The sequence below is a fragment of the Pyxicephalus adspersus genome, chromosome 3 (genome assembly GCF_032062135.1).
Source record: "Pyxicephalus adspersus chromosome 3, UCB_Pads_2.0, whole genome shotgun sequence".
NCBI classification, from domain to species: Eukaryota; Metazoa; Chordata; class Amphibia; order Anura; family Pyxicephalidae; genus Pyxicephalus; species Pyxicephalus adspersus.
In genome coordinates this window covers 74,349,838-74,374,420 of record NC_092860.1, presented here as the reverse complement: position 1 = coordinate 74,374,420, position 24,583 = coordinate 74,349,838, and the positions used below count along the sequence as shown (strand labels likewise).

The following is a 24,583-nucleotide window of genomic DNA, read 5'->3' as shown; positions in this document are numbered from 1 at the left end:
GTTGATAAACCATTTCAATAAGTATAGGTTTGGTTGGCAAATGTAAAATTATTCCTTTTAGTAAATGCGAAACACATGCAGTCCAGGAAACTCATGACACTGGAGAGCCTACACCTGGCAAATGTATTTACTAATCTACCCCTTCAAGAAACTTAAAGTGTTCCTAGCATCCAATACATGTTTTAAGTGCATCTATACTAAGTTTATACACATATAAAGCAGTGAATATTACAATATTACATTCGCACACATTGGGGCTGATTTATAAAAGTTCTCCAAGACTGAAGAATTTAGACTATCATGGGAGAACCTGGATGATTCAGCAAACCTGGAATGGATTTTAAAAAAAATAATTTGCTATTAGTTGGCAAATGTTTTCAATCCTAGACCAGATCCATTTCAGGATTGCTTAATCATGCAGGTTCTCTCATGATAGTTTATTTTCTCCAGTCTTGGAGAGTCACTTGGAGAATCACTGCCATTGAAAACACATATACCTGGAAGATTCTCTAACTGGGAATGTTGGCAGAACCACTGCTTTACAAATATACCCTTTAGATGTATTAATAACCTATCAGGAAAAGTATTACACCGTTTCCAACAATGTCCAAATCTGCTCTTTTATTTCCAAAACAATGCCACCTTATAATTGTGGTCATCATCCAGGGGACACCATCTACTTTCTAGACTGAGATGCTGGTTTAGAGATCCCACAATTGTGTAAATCCTGGTTCCTAGGTCTGAAAAAAAAACTATTTAAAGATAAAGCTTTTAATACTATCTCTGTATATTGTGACAAACTGAAAAATCCACCAATCTAGTAACATACTAAAAGCCCACTTGAAAGAAAAATGTTGTCATTTAAAAAGAGTGGCCTCATTTTTAATTAGCACTACAGTAAGTGGTTGTTTTTTTTACCAGCCTTTAAATGTGCATGTTCTTTTATATTTTTATTAAAAATTCTTTCAGTTTAAAAACTGAATATTTTATAATATAGGCCATTTATAATATAGGCCATATATTAGATATTCCCCTGGACAACATTTTTCTGTATATACATCTGTTCCACAAATTTAGCATGCCCTAGCTGAGCATAACTGAAAGAGGTCAACTGACATTAAACCTTTGGAGTTGAATTGTGAACAGCATCAGTCAGCAGTATTAACAGATGTAAACTAATCCCACTGAATGGCTGTATGGTGATTCATCCTTGCAGAGCCGCCTGACCGGCAACTTAGTATTTGAAAGTGAACTCATCATAAAATAGGTATCAAAATAATTTAAAGCAAAACCAGGCATTTATCAATACATGTGCCTGCCATGTACCAAAGCACCTGTAATTATTTCCTTATTTGCATATTTAGCAATCTTACTAACATATTGTGATCATGTACGTGAACCTAAAATGTTTCAATAAATATAAAACACACTGCACACAAGTGAGTGCATATTTATATTTATATAATAAAGCAAATAATGCAGGAGAAACACGATAACAAAAGTATTCAGAAAATGTATTTATTTGAAAACTAGCAACTTACTTTTAAAATGTGTAAAACCAACATGACTTCACCAAAGTCCCACGCACAGTAAACCTTTTTCAGGAAATGAAAACTGAAATTGATAGTTCCACTTTTAAAAATGTTGAATCAGGCAGGGCATTGTTGCTGAAAGGGACAGGCAATGCTCCTTCTGCAGTTATCATTCTTACCTGCCTGATTACTTCATGGAACTGTCAAAAAAGCTGAGTAGTCCTTTTTTTTTTGCCAGAATAGCTATCAATCATGGATTCTCTTGTACTTGCTGGGACTGAATGAACCCCTGCACACTTGCATGGGAGTTCTGTTACCCTAGCCCAGCCGATCAAGATTTATGAGAAAGAAGATAGTGGAGCCCTGTGATGGAACTTGTAATAAAGCTTTGTAAAAGAGCAATAAGCCTATCAGTGGGTAATTGTTAAGAAGCACAATATACATACATCAGTCCAATAACTAGATGCACTTCCCACCTTTAGTTCTTACTTATATCACTTGAATCGCTGCTGTGTCCTGAGTTTTGTAATTGATTATACATACTGTACTTTAAATATAGATTTGTTTACTTGGAGTATCAGTATGTCTGCATCTGTATACTATAAATATAAACTTCTGTATGTATAGCATTGCAGTTTTTTTATATTCCTCTTCAAACATAAACATAAAAGGATATTCAATGTCCCGTGTTAGCTGTAATAAAAAACTAAGTTTAATTGTATAAATGACCTTCCCTAAATATCAATATCTATTATAAAAGTGAAAAACAAATCTATACAAGATTTTAGCAAAGACAGTAAACATGTCTGGCAGGTTTATATGGACTTTCAAGATGAATAAAATTAAAAGGATTTGAATGGATAAGAACAGGTTGACAGGTCTACTTATGGCAAATGCCTACTTAGTAAATAAAGAAAAAATGTTTTAGCCTTCAAGTGAAAACCACAAATATCCGCTTAGCACGGCTTTACATAACGCTCTGATGGCTGTGTTAATGAATGAGTTGGATTATGTCCAATATACCTTTTTATTTATAACAGCAGCACATATTCATAAAATAGAGAAGTGTAATTATATAATATGCTCTATAGGATGTCTTTTTAATTTGTGAGCTGTAACAAACCCAATATCACATATGCACTATTGCTAATTTACTTTTTAAAAATGCAGCATGCCTATATGCAATACCCTTTTTCTGTTTAACCAATGTGTGTTATAGATATGAGCATGTAAGATTTCCTTTTCTTGAAATTTAAATAAAAATCAGAACATTATTTAGAAACCTTGGTATTTCAGCAAAATGCTTTGGGGTCAATAAGGCCAAAAATAAAGTATGTGAGGTTTAGACAGAAATATTAGTTTTTTTTATCATATCTGGTTAATCTAAACCTATAAAATTCTATATTAAAAAAAAAAAAAGTAGTAAAGATTAGAACAATCAATGCTAGTAAGACTTTATTGTTGCAAAATCAATGTGTGCAAAGAACATAATTCTGTTCAACAAACAGATGGAAAACTGGAGAGTAGGAACATAGATGACAAAATCATTTTGGAAGACATTATGATGTCTGTAATTTCCACTTTCAAGATTGTTGCTGGATGTTATCTTTATGTTTGAATACACATGCTGTGTCTCTGCACCCTGCCTTTATCATCCGAACAACAGAGCATGCTATACTTAGATTTATAAAGGGGAAATTGTGGGCGTTGTATTACCACAAAAGTGCCATTATCTCTCTGAAAAAACAACGGTACTTTTGTATTTTCCCCAACTATAAAAACAATATTGACATAATGGCCAATTGTATGAAAAAACTGGCGACCACTGCCATTGCTAAAGTTGATTTACTACCATTACTTTTTAATGCTACTGCCACTTTACAGATTGCTGGAGATTGCTAGATTACTGTTCGGATAATGGCCACAATGGAGGTAAGTGGTGTTTGTTTTACTTCTGAAATGTAATGTGGCCAGATGGAATCACCAGTTCAAATGATTCACCACTTCTAATTATGGCAATCAGTTACTCCATTCAAGTGATTGGAGATTATATTTTCACTTTAGTGCAAATGCTTTTTGCCAATCAAACCACTGATCACCATTTTACTATAAATACATTTTCTTATATAAGTGTGGTTTTATAAAAGTTGCAATCAGATTTAAAACAAAATAGGTCTTGTATAGTTAGTTTGGGTATGTGTAGTCTAATATAAATCATATTTATAATATAATCATAAAGTACAGGGCCCTTCCAGTCATTTTGACAGATTATACAATTATGACTGTTGAGTGTACTTATTGAATGTTACTGTAGAATACATAAGGAAACCTGCCAGCGCATGTATGGTACTATTAACAGGTTTCATTAGGGATACCTGTTTTCAAGAAATGCAGGACCTAAGGAGGCCTGTACAACAACTATGTCAGTAACAAGGCATCTGCTAACATGTCAATCTCTGGGTGCAAGATGGCAGACAGGGCAGTCTCTGGTGAGTTACTGTACTAAAGTGGCATTTGGTAGTACAGCAGTATTTTAATTTCCATGGGCTGAAATATGTACAAAAATAAACCAAAATGTGGTGGTGCCCAATCAAAATGAATGACACCACAAAACACTAACATGCATAACACATACATATGCATGCACTGGACTTTTTTTGGTAACATTTAACTCCATGTAACTAACATAAACATTTTTTTCTTTTAAGCTACAACTAACAAAATTGTCATATACAATATATACCCAAATATTTTAGATGTAATAGAAGTAGAATAGGTTTTGAATAAAAGTAATGCATGTATGCATCTGATTTCTGTAATATCCTTGAATGCTGTCAGAAATGTTGAACCAAATTATTTTATAAATACACTCACTTAGCTTCAACCTTAATTTGCTTGAGTGCAGAAGATTTTCTACATTTATGTTGCATATTGTTTTTATCACAGGAAAAACAATACTTTAGCAAGTCGTTTCTTGAGCATTAACAGATGAGCAAGATTTCAGGTATTTACATTTGTCTTGTTGATGCAGGAGCTTTTGTTCTAGAGTAAAAAGAAGTTTACTTTACACTCCCCAATGTTACGCTTCATGTGCCTAATAGTAATTTGACCTAATTTTATGCCACATGAAATCAAAATGTTATGGGTAAACTGAAAGAAAATTTGAAACGCTATTACACATAGTTCACATTTGGTAACATTCAGGGAATTAAAAAAAATATTAACACTTCTTCAAGACGGAATATTTGTGCCTGTACTGTCCCCTCGGCACTTCAATTTCAGAGAAATACTACTGCTCTCTTGGTGAAAACATTAAAATACATATAATGTACTACAGCCATACCAGTTTAATAAAATAAAAATCCGGCAAGGTGTTGTGCTTTTAAAATGTGTGAAGCATTTCGATGTGATGTAGGTATAACATTGTGAGCACCCTTTCTAGGAAGCTTTGGCTGCCTCGCCACCAAACTTCTTTCCTGGGGACCCACACACTGGATTTTTACCATACTTTAACAGAAGAATGAGTAGCTGAGCCATATGTGCACCGATACAATAGTTTTTGGACATTGGTGGAACATAAGACCCAGGAACATGAGACAATTTCTCCTGGTCTGGAAGGTCTTTAGAAGGCTCTAAAGTGAAGAGGGAACCTTTTTGAACAGTATTATATAGTTTTTGGAAAACATATTGGTCGGTTGCATTGAACTAAATACAAATAGACTCTTTTGCCTCATGAGGGGCACCTCGATGAACCCCAATTCAAAGGAAATGCTTTAGTGTTTTCCTGGTGCAACTTTACATCACTGTAAGGATTTACATGGCTAGCTTAAGGAGTCCACCCCAAAGACAATCACTGAATGGTTGGAATTCTTTTGTAATACAGCACTTTATTTGATTACATAAACCATGGCTATGATTGATGTGTTAGACTAGATGCTGACTATTTTTCTCTAACTGATTTACATATTTAGTATTTCCTCTAGGTTCTCCTGGGCTTACACTTCCAGGGTCATTTCCTTAATGTTTTAGGGATAATACTGGATCATTTGGCTCCCTTTCACCATTGTAGAGATATCGCTACAACCTTGCATGTGCTTTTGGTAAAATGATAAACCCAGTGCCACAAACTCATGTGCTTTTTTTTTACCCAATGTGTCTTGGGTTTGATGTATACTTCTCAGTGTCTGTGTATGTATGCACAGCCTACGTCCCTTTCTTATGTTTATGTCCTAGAATGATGGAAGGTGGGGAGTTCCTAGCCTCATTGTACTTCTTTTTGAGGGCACTTTCCACTCATATGATATTCATGTTGTCATGTGTATTTATGTATATTTTGAGTAGATACAAAACATGTAAACCATACCATGTTGAGGAAACACCTTGAATATATTCACAAATATTTACATTCTAGTTTTATGTATATGTTTATGTTGGCTGGCTGTATCTGTTGTATTTTTAAGGCAGTAAATAATTGAAAATTAAATTATTAAAACATTGTGATGAGACCAACATGAAATGCCACAATTTTTTATTTGATTTATGATGGAAAATGACATTATCCTTGACACTTTTACATTTTCATATAGCTGTATGCCCTTATACTGTAGTTGCAAAGCAAAGGGTATTAAAAGGTTTTATTTTGTTTCATAAAAAAAAACAGTTCAAAATTACAAACTAGCTTTTTAAACTATGCTGAGTTGTCGCAGAACTGAGTGGAGGGAAGGATCAATACATGGTAATCACAAAAATCTAGATGTGAATAGAAAACTGCAATCCTCAAACTTTTGCAGGTATGACCTAAAACCACACAGGAGACATACCAGTACCATGGTCTTTTAATGTAAAAAATTATTATTTACTGCAACTGTAAATATATAATTATGCTGAAGTGCATTGGTACTGTACACTAAGACATATCAGAACTGAAAAAAATGGCTTATGGAAAAAGGATTAAGACTACTGATCAGAAATAGGTTCAAATATGTTCACATTGTACAAGTGATATGAACAGATTTTGTTTTAGCTTGTTGAGAATGATTTTGCAAGAAAATACCAAGTGCACAGATATTCAAGGTAAAGATCAAAAGATGGTTCAGACCTTCACTTTATGTAAAGTTCTGATCTGCATACTTCTACAAATTGTTCTTTTAAGTAATTTCGAACAAGATGTACGTAAGAGATATTCAAAATGTTTACTAAAATACAATATTATACTATATTCTGTATAATGTCACAATGACTGCATTAATTTGGGTGATAAGCAAATGCTGAGTCTTACTTTCATAGATTAAATATGCCCCATTAATCAGTTTATTGATGAATGCATACACCATTGTAGATACTTAGTATTAAATACTAAGTGTTATTTTTTTTAAAGCCAACAACCTTCTTCAGTTGGATAGTCGTATATTACATCCAACAAGCTTTTAATGTTTTTAATTCTTCTACTGCAAGGAAAGAATGAGAGGATAAAAATTGAAATGCTGTGCTACAGAGAAGAAATAGATGGTGGTCCTACAGGCTGTCTTAATGTGTCACTTGGATAAATGATAAGTATGATAAGTGACAGCCTTTTAATCATTTTTCCTTGGCCCTCAGTTCTTGTAAAGGGAGCAGCCTAGGGGGGCAATGTCTTCAAATCCCCTCTTTTTCTTCCTTGACAGCATGTATCTATTTGTACTCCCCTGAAAACCAGAAAGGCATTTTAATTCTGTGTATGCCTGAATTGTGAGCAGTCTTCAAATTCATCTAAGAGACATGCTGCATTAATGGCTCTGTAATTATGGAATTCATTGTGACCAACAAATGTCGACCATAATTAAAAGTTGACAGTCTTGTTGGGGAGCTGAACCAATGAGATTATTGTTACATAACTGTAAGTCAATAAAGAAATAGTCTAAAATCATAGCAATTCTTCTAATTTAATATACTAAAAAATTGGAAGAAAAGACCTCACTGGTCACTTGGTTTTTATAGTCATTCCTATGCATACCCATTTGTCCACCAATTTAATGAGGTGTTATTAGGTGGTCAAGGGCCAATAAAGCTGCTCTACGGTCTTGCCTTCTATCAATACATAACAATGTATATAAAACTATAATTTTTCTTTACATCCTGTGAGTATATAAATACTGTAATCCATGTTCTGTTTTATCTTCCCAATAAACAGAAAGCTTGAAACACAGTCTCTTGTTATAGGAATGAAAAATGAAGTGAGAATGTGGTAATCTTTTATAGCAAACCATTCAAATCAGTAATTATGGGATTCATTTAATGGATGACTTGTTTTAAATCTGTATACACAGCACTAAAATGCATGTAATACGAAGACCACTAAGTGCATTTTATCAATGTTGTTTGAAATCACAGAAGCAGGTGTTAGGAATATAGGGGAGGACCATTTTAAATATTGAAAAAATAACTTGTACATGTATGAAATATAAATATTTAAAATGTATGTAATATAGTTGTGTGTTCCATATTCCAATGAATAAATACACACTTTAAAAATCAGAAATGGCATTGCATTGGATTGTTTTGTGCACAGTTTCAGGACAGGGTCCTCTGGCACCCAGAGCAAACATGCCATAGTGCAGTAGCGGTGCATGAAGCCAGGATTTTATTAACAATTGCAATTACTACAATTTAATATGGAGTCTATAATGTAAGACACATGCCAATCACCCCATACACCTTCCAGAGTGTGGCTGTTTAGTCACTGCTAATTACATTTTATATTCTGAATCGCAGCAACACTGGACTATAACGCCCCTCTAGGCTTATACCCTGCCTTGTATTACTACCCAACTATGGATGCCCAGAAATGCACGTTTCCTATCACCCTTCTTGTAAATGGCTGAAAATGCAGGCAACAGCTCTGTCTTGTCACTATCTCTGTATGTAGTTCAATACGATCTGTGTGGCTGGACAGAAGCACTACACCAATGGTAATGTTTCTGCACCCCTGCTGTAGTATGCTACAGAGCCATCAGATAACCAGTCATCAAGTAAACAGCTCTGACACAAGAAAGCAAAGCCCTGCCTCTATCAGATGGCTGCCTCCACATAGGTACTGTATGCAGAGCATGGTAGCAAGAATGTGGCTAGTATGGCTTGTAGCCTTGTGCCTTGTAGCAGTAGACACTTCAATGCTCTCTATGTACCAACAACAGTTTGAAAGCAGTATTAGTGAAAGAGTATGCAGGGTCTGAATTCTACAAGACCTGCTCATTTTAACGCACTGCAGAGCAGAGATAACTATGCAGTTCTGATTCATTCTAACAAGCCATCCTAGCCAGATCTTTTTTTAAGAAATAAGCAGCGATCATCTTTGGTCTGTGTGGTTTTTAGTACGATTGTCTTATCCTAGTGAGGAAAAAAACATTTTTTAATAATAATATAAATCTGTAGATTGATATGCTTTTCTTATTTCCTTGGCTTATGTTTACATTTTTTAAAGATACAGATAGGCAAAAATAATTAATTACATTGTTTCTAAAATTTTCAAATTGCATTTTTTAGAGCAGGAACATATTTAGGAGAAAAAAACTAAAAATAACAGGAGGAAAAAAACATTTTCAACAGTTTCTATTTCTTTTTGTAATTTAAGATGTTTTTGCAGTCTCTGTGAACAAAGATTGGTGTTTTAATGTTTGCTAGACAGCGGTATGGCCCTTGGGAGAAGTGCCTCTGTCATGAAATCTCTGGGGAATTAATATTTAGCTTTTTTACATCACTGAAGATCCACTACAACAAAACAAAATATAAAGTTTATTTCTCTGTGGGTACAAACAAGATTTTTTTTTAAAACCAGATACTTTCAGAATAAAATAAACGTCTTTTAAAATTATGTAGTGAATATAACAAGGTAAAAGTAGTATACAATATATCTTTTTATGTAAGGATTTTTCTTACTTTCATATCTCAAACTCAGAAGCTTTAAATAGCTTTTAAAGAGACCTTGTCCCTAGTTCATTTATTTTAACAACATTGTTGAGAGTTTAATTCTGCTTTAAAAATTCCACCATAAAAACTATCTGATTATCTCCAGACATGAAAAAATGCTATAATTTTTAGCAGATTTTGTAACTTTTTCAATAGGAAACAAAGATGATATGTTATTTTTGTAAATGCTAAGACTTTGTGTCCTTCCTGCCAAGGATATCTATGCTCATTCATTCTACTGTGTCTTTGTCAATGTAGCATTGTCACCCTAGGCTATTAGATCGTAATTTAGGTTAAAGAACATCTCCTGCTCTTCTCATATCAATGACTTTCCAACTATTCAACATCCTGATTATGAATAGATTTTGTATAGGCAAATAATGAATCAATAGCTGTCAAATATTACCCAAGGAAATCAATCACAATGCACTTGATCGGTGTATCAAGTGAATATCTTCTTGTACTATCATAGGTTTGTTTGCAACACTCCCTATATCTGTGTACACATTCCAATTATTATGAGTCTCTCTTTTTATCCCTAAAGGACAACTATACCTTTAGTATGAGTTGCCCTTTAATAAATTTACCACCACCTACCAAGCACAGCCCAACAAATTCTTGAACAAGCAGTCACGGTGGGCTCATTTATTTAGTAAAGTAGAGCTGTACAAATATTTGACTGCCAGGATGTTCAGAGGTATAACTAAATGGTGCCTGGCAGGACCACACAATGAACAAGGCTGGAATGGAAAATAGAAAACCAGTTGGGCTGCAGGGTTTACTAAAACAAAAGCATTGTTTAGGCAGATGGGAAGACGAGTAATCAACTGTGTTTGTGTTATCAACATTACAGTAAGATAGATTTGAATTTTCTTAAAAGTTTCATCATCCTAATTGTTGGTCCTGGCTATTTAGAGGCATAAAGCACCACTAGTGCCAGCTCATGTCTCTGTGAGGAACTTGCTATCACCTTGTGGTTTTACCTTGCAATGATACAATACCCAGCAAACAGCCAATCAAAGTGACCAGGAATCTCCCCACTCAGAAACCAGAGCATCTAATGGAAAAGTGTGGTTCACTTAGGGAGCAAAAAATATGGTAAGAAAAAACGTAATGTTCTTCTAAACCTAAACAAACATGTAACCTTTGTATTGTGAAGAAAACATCACTACAAACGAAAATTTATATTTTGCATTCTGGAGATTGGTTTTAAACAGACAATCATTTTGTTCATTGATGGCAACATTGCAAAAATTCTGCAAAATATTGGAAATCTTGACAAAGCAAACATTGAAATTTTTTATTCATCCCCAAAGCTAACAAAGACAAAATAAGGTGTAATAAAGCATTGACATAAAATCACAAGCAGTTGAGGAGACCAAAAAGAAACCAAAAAGTTTAAGTTATATATTTTAAAAGTGGAATTTCATGAACACTGTTTTTTTATCGACAGAATGCTATACCTGGAGTGTATAGGAACAGATGGTATTTAGTCATGCAAGGTAAATGCACAGAAGTACCAGTAACATTACTAAAAATCTTGTGTAAATTTTATTCCTGCCTCTGTACAACAACAAAAAACTGCACACAATGAAACAACTGTATTGTATCAAAAGCTGATATCTTCTTTGTCACAAATCATCACAATACAAAAAATTCTGTAAAACTTTATGATGAGATATTCACTGTGGTAGTTGAATCCTTATAAAAAAAAGTATTTTTAGATTCAGAAATACCTCCAACTGTTTCAGCTGATATACCTCCAACCAGGTAGATTGGCCAACCAGATATAATGAACACTGATAAAATTGAAAAAGTGAGAGCCATGGGAAGAACTTGTTTCTTAAAGGGGATGTTAATAAATGTATTGTCCGCACAGGGCAATGTGCTTGGGGGCTTTTTTCAATTAAAAGTATATGAAAGAATATGAGAAATTTCAAAAGCAAAATGGTTGACATTCATGCTTTAAGCACCTAGAGCTGAAGAGGTGCTTAGAAAAGTTCACAGTTTACCAGTAACATTTTGTTCTGATATTATCAGCAATAAGGAATTATTGCAAGGAGCTATACTGTATTTTTAGAGAATAAATCTTACATGTTAACTATATATTTTCCTAAAAGCAATCTTTGACAAGGATTGCACTGAGAAAGAGTAGTAGTTTTGCATAGTCACTGTACCGTTCAGGTATATAGGATACACAGCCTGCAAAGTTAAAAAACAAATACAGCTGGTCTCCTGTACATACATTGTATTTTTACAAACTATCTGCAAAAGGTACATATTACACATAAAAACATTTTATAAAAGAATATGTACATCTTATAAATGTACGTACACATGTATCTAAAAAAATACTAAACTTTTAGCTTTCTTTAACCTTATTATAATATTTTTTAACACATAAGCAAAAATATTGATTAAAAAAACTTAATAAAAGAAAAAATATGTTGGTTGTAAGATAGTGTAAGATAGTGTAAAATAAAAAGTGTGCAGACATAAAGATATCATGGAAGCCATGCTTAGAAGGACAAGCATCAAACAATTATTTCTTTATTCAACTGGTTTTAAAGAATGCTAATATAAGAGCTGTAAGATCCAGTAAGCCCATAGTAACTAAGGGCCCTTTTACATGTATGTAACTTACTTTTTAAATTAGTTCATGTATAGGAATATATGAATAGAACCCTTCAGAATAATGCATCAAGTCCATACATCAAGGGTATACCTAAAACAATGCAGTTATAATTCTAAGTTATGATTATAGTTATAATTGCAATGCAGTTATATAATTATAATTTAGTCCCCCTGTGACCCTTCTTGTTATCTCCTAGTGGCTGGTAATTTTATCAAATGTTTTGATAACATATTCATTCTTGGCCTATTGCAGAAAAATCTGCAAAAAACACAATTTCAATTAATTAAGGGGCATTGGAGAAATACCTATGACCTCATTTCATTTGAAGTGCCATGGTATTCAATGGGTGATTATAATTTTGCAGTGCACACTCCTATTTATCAAAAAAAAAAAAAAAAAAGAAAATTTTAATTCTTGGACTATTTTACTTACTTGCATTTGCATTATAAAATGGCTTGCACATAATTGCCCTGATCATCTGGGTAGAAAGAGCTTGAAAAATCAATATATGTTATGCATGATCACTGTAAATACCATTTATAACTTTACCTTGTGTATTGACAGCTCTCGAGTAAGCAAGATCATAGATCACTTTCATAGTACATTTAAATTCCCTTTCAATTAGTCTATTCCTAGGAGAATGTGCATATTTCTTCAAAACTAGGAAATACTTGTCATAGCTAAGCAATATCCTTCATGTGAATGGCAAGTTCAACATAGCCTCTAAATGTACAAATATCATATTAACAGACTTTCTAATTTAATTTTGCTGTCTAAAGTGCTGCTAAACAATTACTTTTTATTTATGTTAAGTTTTATCTCATAATATATAGGACGAAATGAAGAAAATTACATCTGAAAGAGTAAGAGAGAGTTAGACAATATGTACATGCATATAAATGTGCATACACACCTTTACATTTATCTACATCATCTTTTTTTTATTTATCATGATTTAAAAATGGCAATGAAGATTTTTGTGATCCAATCCCAATGATCTTTCTATATCCACCAGCGCTGACTGTGCACTAGGACAGTCTTGGACTTTGGTGCCTAAAATGCTGCCCACTAACTCTAGGTGACCAGCACCTGTGTCTTTGCAGAACAGCAGCAGGGAGATGGGAGATGAAATGCTATCTGTGTTCTAGCACCTGGTACCTAGATAATTAAATTATACCAAATGGGAAAGAGAGGAGCATGAAAGCATGCGATCAGGCAAGTGACCACTGGCTACCAATACCGGGGAGGAAAACCCTCATGCCAAGTCCACAAATGGGGGTGGGGTGTTAAAATTAACAATGACCAACAGGAGATTCAAAAACACTTTTGGTGACCACCTTTGGGATGAGGATTTAAAAAATTGGCTTTAACCAAACAGCCACTGATCATCATTGGGGTGGTATGTAACACTGTCACTGTGATAGCTGACACCAGTGCTAGGTGTTATTTTTGGGGTCACAGACTCCCTAGTTGGGGGCTATTATTGCAGTCACTGATACCAGTGCTGGGTTTTTTTATTGCGGTCACTAATATAATTGCTAGGTGTTTTTAAAGCAGCAACTGACACCAGTGATGGCCTAGTACAATTAACCTTAACACGTGATACACATTCTGCTACTTTGCAACCTTTTGAAAGTGTTGAGGCAGCACTAGAGATCCTTTATATATTTCAGGTTGACAACCACTGCCTTTTAGGACTAATTTAGCAATGTTTTCACCCAACATATATGCATTCTTGCATAAGATTCCATTAGAGAAACTAATTAGTAAACAATTAGTGAATATTGAATACAAGTTTGAGTTACAAGTTACAAGTGTGAATCTTGGATGAAAACACTGATCAATAGACCTCTATCTATCTTTCATGGTTTTAAATTAATAATGATATTTTCCTAGAGTACTAGGTTTTCTATGTTCCAGTGATCTATCTATATAAAGATGTACTCTATATACTTACCTGATCTATAATAGTACTATAAACAAAATTAACCGAAAATTTTCCATTTCACCATTGCTACATTTGACACAACCTCTTTCTCAAAATGTATGTACCTGTTTAGTTTTTGAAAACTGAACTGATTTCAGCCGAACCCATTAAACGTATTACTGCTGTCTTGATTTCTTCTAGACTTTTCTTAAAAACTGCATGCATCTCATTTTATATTCTGTGTATCATGTAGTCTTACTGCCTGCTGTCAACCATTGTGACACGATGAATAAACATTGTGTTTATTTCACTGTTTTAACAAGCTTTGTATTAACGCAAAATGAAAGATTTCTTTGGAAAAATAGAACAGGCAGACAGCTGACAAACAACACATTCTCTTTGACAAAATACAGTATTTACCATAAACAGGATATTATACAACACAGCACTTAAAGCATTTTAAACTTTTTTTATTAAAAAAAAAACTTTTTAAACGGAAAAGAATTAATAAATTCATAATAAATAACTCTATAAGCAATCTTAAAATATCTTAATCCTATCTAAAAAATAATGCATGTGGAAATAAAGAAAGAGGTAATCATATAAGGCTTTTCCCTTTTCTGTATGAGTTATTATTTAAGATTAATTGCTCTATAATATTTACAGCTGAAGTATAGTTTAGCCAAGTATAAAGTAAACACCTAGTCTATACGTCAGTGTTTCTCAACTAGGGTTCTGTGGAGTTTATTAGGAGTTCCTTGAGCAATGAGCAGCTTGTGACTCAGGTCAGTTTAACAAATTCCAATGACGTTTTTTGGCTACCCGTAAGGGTGGAAGCCTTCCTAATGCCCGGCAATGTAGGAGGCATTCTTCCTACTGACCACCACATTAATGTACTCTGAATTGTGGATATAGTAATTATAGCAGGGGTTCCCTGAGGAACCCTGAAGGGTTCCCACATGTTAAAATGTTCAAGAAACTCTGCTATATGTTGTTACATGGGCCCAAGTACATGCTATAAGTGATAGAAAGAAAAGTGGAGGTTTTGTCCAAAACAACTAAACAAGTTCTAAGTTTTTGATAAAATCCTGAAAACAACTGCTTCAAGTGACTACATACTATGTTACAATTTTTTCTGAATGAACTAAGCATAGTTGTAATGCAGTACTTCACTTTCCTGCCCCCCATGTCCCTGAACACAACCCTATTCACTAGAACCAGTCCTTTGAAGTCCATGGAAAATCGGACACACCCCGCTCTCACTGGTGCCCAAACACCACTGCTGGGAAAAGCATTATCAAAATATACAGTATGAACTAAGACCATACTTGTAAAGTTACTTACCTGTCCTATCACCCCTGCAACTGAGCACCATCCCAATCAGTAGCACTGGTGTCATGAAGTTCATGAGGAGCCTGAAACACCCAACTCTCATTGGAAAGCTCAGATTACTGCTGGAAAAAGCAGTACTGAAATATACAGGTAAAGTCAATAAAAACTTTAACCTGAAGTCTATGAAATATCAACAAGGAATTTGATACAGTATGCTACAGTACTGTGGTTTACTGTGAAAAACTACCTAGCATTGGGATATCTGAAGTGGTCCTCTTTTACTGTTTTTGTTCCGTAGGAGAGACACGAAGGCTGCTGTTGCTACTGGTTATCCTGCAAATACTCGCTCACTGGGTGTCATGGTTGGGTTTCTTTTTCAATAATTTGTTTTCCTTGCCTAGAAAAAATATACAAATAAGGATCCCTGACTTTACAAATAAGCATACTTGTTCTAGTTCAGTAGGTCAACCCTTACTAAACTGAGTTGGCCTCTGCACTAGCTGAAGATTTAGAATCCCTATATAGTAACTGGCAACTGTAGCCTTAATATGTTGCCTAAAACGCACAAAATGTAATGCATTATAAGGTACTACAGAATACAGAAAACCCTTTCTCTTTAATTTTACATTTGCAAGTGTGCCTAAGGAATTTAAAAATTAACACAGGTCCAGTTTAATAAAAAAATGAGCTATTTAGATGAATTAATCTACCTATACAATAACAATTAGTTTATTTCAGGCAGCACTGTACTTGCTGGGGAGATATGTAACTGTTCTTAGATACTGAAAATATACTGTGCTTTTAACTTAACTAAGTATACAGCCTACATGAACATACCTAGTAAAGTTAATAGAGTAAGCTGCTTACAAATGTGTTAAACCCAAGTACATAAACCACATTTGTAGGCTCAGGACGAGCAAATTACTAAATACTTTTTTTTACAATCTGCCTAAAATTAGCTATGATTCTTTAAAAGAGCCAACATGATTTGTATGTCTATTCCTAGACCACTCTAGTCCTAGAGATAGTCATTAAGTATTAAAGATTATTTATTGCAATGTGTTTATAGAAAAAAATATTGTAGGTCCATTATTATGGGGTAAATAGCATACTACTAGTCTAGGCCAACAGTTTAATGGCAAGACCATTACTGTCTGTTTTGGTTTACAGACAGAACTCAATTGGCATTCCTCCTTATAACTAACAGAAACTAGTTCCTTTCCAATCCACTGCACACAGAAAGGCTGCTAGGCAGCTTTATTGATTACATGGCAAAGCATGCTGGGGGATTATTTAAAACTGCAGCAACACACACAGCTAGAGGCCATATGGATTTTACTGTGCCTTTAATACAAAGCTTACCCCGTTTTCTTATTTACTCCAAAATCTCCTGCTGCTGTAGTAAGTGATATGATATGGCAGCAGTAACTGCAGTAAGTAGCCGACAAAGGGACTTTTAAATCTTTAACTTAGATTAGGGTTATTTTCTAACCTAAGGCAAAAATTTTGTACTGCACATAAAAAGATACTAAAATTCAGGCGTGCTGTGGTCATATGTGCTGTGACATAGTCACCATATTCACTGCACTGAATTAATATTAAAAAAAGGTTCCTTCTGTATATTTGACCCTGACCCCAATATACTGTAGTTAATTTGTAGCAGTGATTTCTTTTAAATTGAAAAAAAAATACATAAACACTGAAGCCATAACAAAACAAAAGTCCTTTTTTAAAATAACGTATATTAAAAATAGCTTATAAAAAGCTACTGTATGGAATTCACATTTAGTTTTGTGTAGGATAATGAAATTATAATGTATTTTCCACTAACTTCAACTATTGTATGTAACACTGTCACAATAGGGATGCAAAATCAAATTAATTTAGCTGACAAGTACTGTTAATTACTTGTACAAGTGCTGTGAAATGCACATGTTTTGCAAGGAACAAACACTTTACTTTGTGCTGTTACTATCCTAATAGTTGGAGACTGAGAGACAAGTCCGGTCAACTTAATGTCAAATGAATGGACCTAATTCAAGCTGATACATGCATCAGTGACGTTTTGACTAGACTGGATTGCAAAACATTAAACCAATGTAATTAGAGCTTTATCTACTGGAAGTGATGTGAATATGACCAGGACAAAAGTGCAGTCATTTGTAAACCTAATGCATTTTTTTGTCTTATAGGGAAGCCCCATTTAAATAAAAAATATTTACAAAATGCAGAACCATGAAGGGGGAATTCTTATCCTGTAAATACAATAAAAGTCAAATATAGTCATCCAAAATGATGTTGTTTAACTGTCACTGAATCAAAAGTAATGATGACATTTAACTAATGATTGATTAACCCCAATATTTCCATGCAGAATTGCCCAATTTAAAGATCTGTGCAATTGTGATATATGGAATATATGATTCTGTATGATTGTAGGATTGAATGTGTGATAATGCAACCTCGATCTATGGAGTCTGGAAGAACCATATACTGAGAGTATTCATTGCCATCAGTGTATAGATTAAATGACTAATCTGACACTGATAATGTGACAGTAGCACTGTTATTAACAACTGCATCCACTGATTACACTTTTTTGTAACAGAAATACTGTCCTGTTCCTAACTTGTGCAGAACCTTGGAAAAGGTGAAATAATTTGTTCACGTTAATAGGTAGCCATACATTCAAATAAAATAACACAAGTGCACACCTTTTCCAGCCTGCCTGAGCAAAGTGAAATCCTTATTCATTGACGCTTCTCCTTTATTTTTCGATCACTGGTTGGGGAGGTTTGCTGACCAAGCTGTAATGATTAACTGCAGTAAATCAAATCAGGTCATTGTCCAGGTTGTGCTGTCTGATAGTGATGCCCGGATTACAAGACAATACAGTACCATTTCAAGGATATGTATATACAGTAAGTCATGTCTATATTGTTCAGATGTGCTTGTCTGGAGTTCAGATTTAACATGATCCTGTACTTTCTCTTCTTGTCTCAGAAAATACTGTGTGTGGAAAACATGGCATTCGGCCATGCACTGCACTGCCAAGTGGTGGAGTGGCCAAGCTGAGTGCTAAAATATTGTGGGGGAAGAATAGGCAAATTAGCAAGTAAACACAAAGGATTCTCAGAAATTAAGCAGTACATCAGGGTTGCACAGGAGCATCATGAAGATAAGTGCATGCTGATTTTGTGCCAGTGGAGGCAAAGCACAAGTTTACGCTAAACAATCACAAACAACCCTTACCTATTAAACAGGTAAATTTCACTGCAAACTTGGACATATTGCTTTGTCAAATACAATTTTCATAGGAATCAGAGGCAAACATTTTGCAACACGGCACAATTAGCCAATGCAACCAAATATTTTGTTTTATTCACTTTTGCAAAACCACTTCTATTTGATCATCACTATAATTCTGACTGTAAATGATATGCAGCACAGCAGAAAATCTAAAATAACATTTTTCTCTTCCATGAGAAATATCCATTAATGCTCTGAATCATATTATGTAGAAAACAGTATGCATCTTTACCTTAGCATGAAATATTACAAAGCTTTAAACCAGATCCAGATACTGCATCATTTCACTACCGACCTTTATCCTAATCCCGTGCTTGCAGGGGTCAGCTGAACTAAATGTATTGCAATTTGAAGTCCATTTACTGGGACTCTTTGACCTTGCTGTTTACACTTTTAGTCTTTGTGTCATGTAGTGTTGATCCTAATAGTCATTAGACTATGTAGACTTGTCCAAAGGGAGGAAAATATACAATGGCCAAAGGTCCCATGGTGGCTATTACATAACAAAAGCAAATGTATATGTCTCTTGGCAGAATAAAGTGTCTATCACTGTTCTGTTTATGAGATAACATTGTATTCATTATGTCATTACTTGTTATTACTGCCTCAAAAAAGCTTGGTACCCTTAGAAGTCTAAATATAGTGGCTTGCTATACAATATGAACAGGAGTTTTTCCATGTACCCCTATCCCCAACAGCCCATGCATGAAAACTTTATTCAAAGCAATTTGTCAGTATATTTGCATAAAAAGATGGAGGGCAGTGTGGGTTAGAGCAATCAGATATCTGCTACATGCAGTGTCTTTTGGCTACTAAATGATGACAGTGATCAGCTGCTTCCACAGAAAGTGCAGTTAAATGCACTTTTCTGCCTGTTTTGCTCGTTTTTTTCTATACTAAAAACATGCCCAGGGATTATGGCTGCATCTTCAAATTTATCCAGGCCATCAAGGAATAGCTTTGTCTGACCTGATAGATCAACAACACTCTGATGCCTACTAAAAAAGGGGAATGTCTGGTCTCTCTATCTCTCATTATGGCTGAGGAGTATGGAGAGGACAAAGCAAGAAACAGATTATTGCAGATTATGTTGTGAGAGAACAACAGTGATGGGCCAGCATACAAATTCCTTATTTTCCCACAAAATCAATCATCTGGGATCTATGGAGCACTTCAAAAACTTGAAAATCAAGGCCAAAAACAGAAGGATAACACAAAAATCATCATCAAAGATTTGTGATTGACAATAAAAATAACCCTTTATTATATAAGCACAGTTAAACAAAGTAGAAAGCCATTTACATCCACATGAATTTCCCCAACTCTTCATTTTTTCCAAGTAGATTACCACATCTAAATCTTTATTCAGCTGCATATATACAGCTATAATGGATTGTCCTGTTTATACAGCAAACAAAAATGAATTATGGGTCTGCGATCACAGTTAATAGTTAACTAAAATCAAATGCTTTTTCTAAAAAAAAAAAAAAAAAAAAAAAAAACTAAACACGGTGTCTTCTATATTCTGGTTGTCTCGGATACGATCCAGTTATTATTATTTAACAACAAATGCTGCCTATAGACCTACAGTTGTAATAATAAATATCAATGTTTTTACAATAAAAAATTATTATTAAGGAGTATGATAAAGTCAGAATACCATATACTTTTCTTGTTGGGTTTGCTGGAAAGAGAGTGCATGTCATATGCCTTGATGTATTGACGCACAGCTGTGTGTCTTACATGGCACAGAAAATGTTGGTGGTAATCCTTTTACCAGCTTGTAAATTACAGCATTTCTTTAATTTAATACCTTACAACATGCCTGCCAGAGTACAGTATTACATCCTAGAAAACACAATGCCGATACATTAATTTATTTCACTTAAACCTAGGCTTTTTGTAACTTGCAAGTTAAATCATTATGATTTGCTCTGCTTTTTTTTGCCTTTAGCATCGTTGACTAATGTCTATTCCTTTCACAATAACAACACAGGGCTCAGGGAATTTCCTCGCCAACATCTAAGACTGGTTAAATATCCAGCTAAAAGTCTACCCCATTACTGAGAATTGAGACATTTACCAGTAAAAGTCTGCAGACTTGGAACTGACACAACTGAAAAAAAGATAAACTTCATTCTGTTTACAGAGTGCAGATGTTTTCATCTAGTATACAGTAGGTATTGAAAGGAAACTGGTAAAGCAGACATTGGAATTCATGTATTTTCTGTCCTCCCCTATTTACCTCTCACTGACTACTCTACTTAGTTATGGTTGCAGGCCCTTTATTAAACCATATATATTACAGTTTATATGGACATGAACAACTTCATTATACAACTAATTATTTGAATATTTAATCAAATTATTCTGATATATCAGTACCAAGTTCTTTTTTCCCAAACTGTATGGGTTAAAAACGATATAGGTCACAATATTGGCTAAAACTCCATGGTGCACAGTCATTTCTTATTTCAAGTTTCTACAAATTATAGATAACAGTACATTTATGTACAGGATAAGTAGGAACTTCTTTCTTCTTTCTGTTATGTGGTATAAAACATTATTCAAACCATTTATTTTTGATACATTGTTAAAATAAAAGTTTATAACCCTAGATTCAACAAAGCAAACAATTAAAAACGATCAAGCACCAACATGTCATTAAACACTGCAAGGCCCTAGTGCTCAATCAGAACCGGTCCCTTCGTATGATGTCTGACCCTTGAAATGCTTTTTTATGTAAATAATTTAGTTTGATGGCAGATGCCAGAACAGAGATTAAATATAAAAGCTGATTTTTTGTATACTGTACATGTCTTATGCATATAGTGACCACAGCACATTATAGAGATGCCTGCAATGTTTAGGCCACATGTCCTTATGAGCCCAGAGTATATTTTAACATCTACCACCTCCAACTACAAACATACACCACCTAATTATACCGCAGATCAAGCCTTTCTATGCCATTGTTGAAAATATACAAAATTGCCAAGACATATAAAACTCTTGTCCACAACACCAGATAAACAAAGAGATTTCCATAATCTCATCCCTCCACTGCAGAAATCAGATGTCATTGAATGGCATACTAACAGCCTAGCTATTTCTACATCTTCTACATATTCAAGCTTTTGTATGTAAATGTACCCAAACATTTGCAATGCAAACAACTGCTGAATCATGTCTGTTATTTTATACATTGGAGTCATCTTATGTTCCCAAAACTATTTCCTTTAAACTAAATACATTTGCAGTTTATTTGCTATGAGGTTGTATAGCGCATTAGCAGGCATCACATCTATATCCTAATGTTCAGAAAGGTGTTGTAAAGCTCACACAACAGAAATCATATGGCCTCTTGCTGTGGTGTACACGTGCATTTCACAAGTCAGTAAAACATAAAGAACATTATACTACATCTTATAAAAACTGCATCTACTACATGGCAATGTTAGCCGTTAAAGAAGGACCTAGGAGAGTATTTTCCATCAGCCAGGGCTGGGGATTCCCAACTCTTATTGACACTTCAGCACCACACCAGCTGAACAGCTCCCTCCAGCTTATTGGCCAATGCAGGTACAAGCTCAGAGCTGCAATCTCATCCACACAATATCACAGCACTTTCACCCTGGAAGCCAATGTTTATAACATTTGTGTTTTATTATAACAATAATTGTAAATACAAAGTGAGCCATATTCATAGCAAAATAAAACCCAACTGTTGATTGCCACAGTACACCAGTAAGCAACAGCAGGGAAATACAATTGTTACTGGTACAATGCAATGGAACAAAGTTTCACAGCACATATAGCAGAAAGAAATGTCATGCTGTAGAATTCTAAACACACACAATGCTGCTTGTATAGTAGAGTCACCCATTAATGAGTGTATAGATGCTAAAAAGTTATATGGAAGTATGTAACTATAACTAATCTGTCCATATTAGCAATACAAGTAAAGCATGACAAATGATAGGTACTGAGAACAGTCCCATAGCAAGGCCTTTAGTTTCTGGCAAACTTCTTCAGCTTCTAAAATGTTTTTATCTATTGCAAAACTAGACAGTTGCCTATTTAATGGTGCAGCACACTTAGGGAACATCAATAGGGCCCATGTTCAAACTTCTCATCACTAGCCAACAACAGAAGACCAAACCCAACAGTTCCATGACCTAGCTGAGCACATTGCCTGCATACATAGGCTTCCAAATGAACTTTTAGCTGACTTTTGTCATGTTTCTTCTCCATACCCAGACCAGCACTTTGCTTTCACCAATAAAAGAGAATGGACAGGATGCGCTGACTTACCACAACCTCTGCATAGCACCCTGCCAACATCTTTTTTCAGGTTCCTGCCAGTCTCCAAGGGTGGGAAGGAAGCCCTGAAGATTGAGCTAGTGTTGGTGGGATCCATGAAGAAGATATACCTGCTGTCTTCCTTCAGCTTCAGACAGCTTGAAGAGAAATCCCCCAGCACGCTGATCAATGAGTCCTTCTCCAAGCCCGCAGACTTCACCGGCCAGACCTGATGCACCTTGACCAGGTAGGAGTGGAGGGGGACAGGTGAGGTGGCAGAAGTAGCGCTGACAGCGATGGTGGCGATGGTGGTAAAGCTGGCTGCAGAAGCAGCTCCCCAATTAGTGCCAGTGTCTAGCCCTTGTTGGAATGCGGGGCTCACCGTGTGCTGCTGGGCTGTGGGGCCATCCGGTATCCCTGTGTGCACCTGTCTTGCCCTCCCTGAGGTGCCCAGGTCCCCTTCCTCAGGTAGCCTCCTCCTGCGTCCCTCGGCACCCAGCTGCACTTTGCCCTCTATGACCACTCGGGAGCGTTGAGCCAGCTCCTGCACCGAGCCCACACTCGGGGAGGAATAACACACACCCGGGGACAACCCGACTCCTCCACCTGCTGCAACAGCAGCCACAAGCGCCCCGCCAGCCACCACTGCAGCAGCAGGGAGAGGAGGAGCCGGCGAATGTGTAGATGCTGCGGCACCAGAGGCACCAGCACTACCAGGAGCACCGGTCACTGCACCACCTCCTGCACCGCCAGCTGAAGAAGACGACGAGGATGACGAGGAAGCCGTCACAGCGGCAGAAGTCCACAGGAAAAACAACAGGGCACCGTAACAGCAGCCCCAGCAACAGGAGCAGCCACCTCCTGCAAAGCCCGAGCCTGGACCGGGCAGCAAACACGGGGCGAGACCGGCAGCCAGAGAGGTGCTAGAGGAAGAAGACGAGGTGTATTGCAATCTCATGGTAGGCTCTCTCTTCGTTTTGCTTTCAGTTTGGAGGGCCCCCCCTTCTCTATACCCCCCACCCCCTTGTTGTGGTTCCTGAGGAGATGACTGAATGAAGGATGAGGGTGGCAGAGGTTATTTCTTGGCGCAGCAACAAGAGGTTGGTGGGGCGGAGGTTGTGCAGGACCCAGTAGACTAGAGGTGCTGCTGAGGAGAATGGGGGGGGGGGGGGGCAATTAGGTTAGCAAATTTCCAACAAGCAAAAAAGAAAAAATTCAAAAAGAAAATATCAAATGTTGGTTTTCAAGGGAGAGGATGCTGTAGCCAAGTCGTGGCGTGTCTGCATGGAGGAGGAGAGACAGGTTCTGAATGGTTTATATAGACCAAACCTCCTGTGTGAAGTGAGGGGATGCTGCGGCTCAGGCTGCTGCTACTCAGAGGCAAGACACACACACACATATACACACACACACACATACACACATAGATATACACACACACATATATATAATTATATACACACATATATATACACATACATACATATATATATATATATATATACACACATAGATATACACACACATATATATATATATATATATATATATATATACACACACATAGATATACACACACATACATATATATATACACACATA

At 35.6% G+C, this 24,583-nt stretch overlaps 1 protein-coding gene and 1 long non-coding RNA gene across 10 annotated transcripts in view; one reads left to right on the top strand and one right to left on the bottom strand.

Moving 5' to 3' along the window:
* NRG1 (neuregulin 1) overlaps window positions 1-24,278 on the bottom strand; it is a 441,354-nt gene extending 417,076 nt beyond the window's left edge. For 4 of the 7 annotated variants that reach the window (XM_072405253.1, XM_072405256.1, XM_072405259.1 and 1 more), the window contains exon 1: window positions 22,994-24,275. In XM_072405253.1, coding sequence (XP_072261354.1) covers window positions 22,994-23,939 — 946 coding nt within the window. In that variant the 5' untranslated portion in view covers window positions 23,940-24,275. Of the gene's footprint in view, window positions 1-22,993 lie in introns of all 7 variants that reach the window. The other 3 variants (XM_072405258.1, XM_072405254.1, XM_072405255.1) reach the window with 2 other exon arrangements.
* LOC140326564 (uncharacterized) overlaps window positions 23,348-24,583 on the top strand; it is a 28,613-nt gene continuing 27,377 nt past the window's right edge. For 2 of the 3 annotated variants that reach the window (XR_011919897.1, XR_011919896.1), the window contains exon 1: window positions 23,353-23,940. This is a non-coding gene — a long non-coding RNA (uncharacterized lncRNA). Of the gene's footprint in view, window positions 23,941-24,583 lie in introns of all 3 variants that reach the window. The other variant, XR_011919895.1, reaches the window with a different exon arrangement.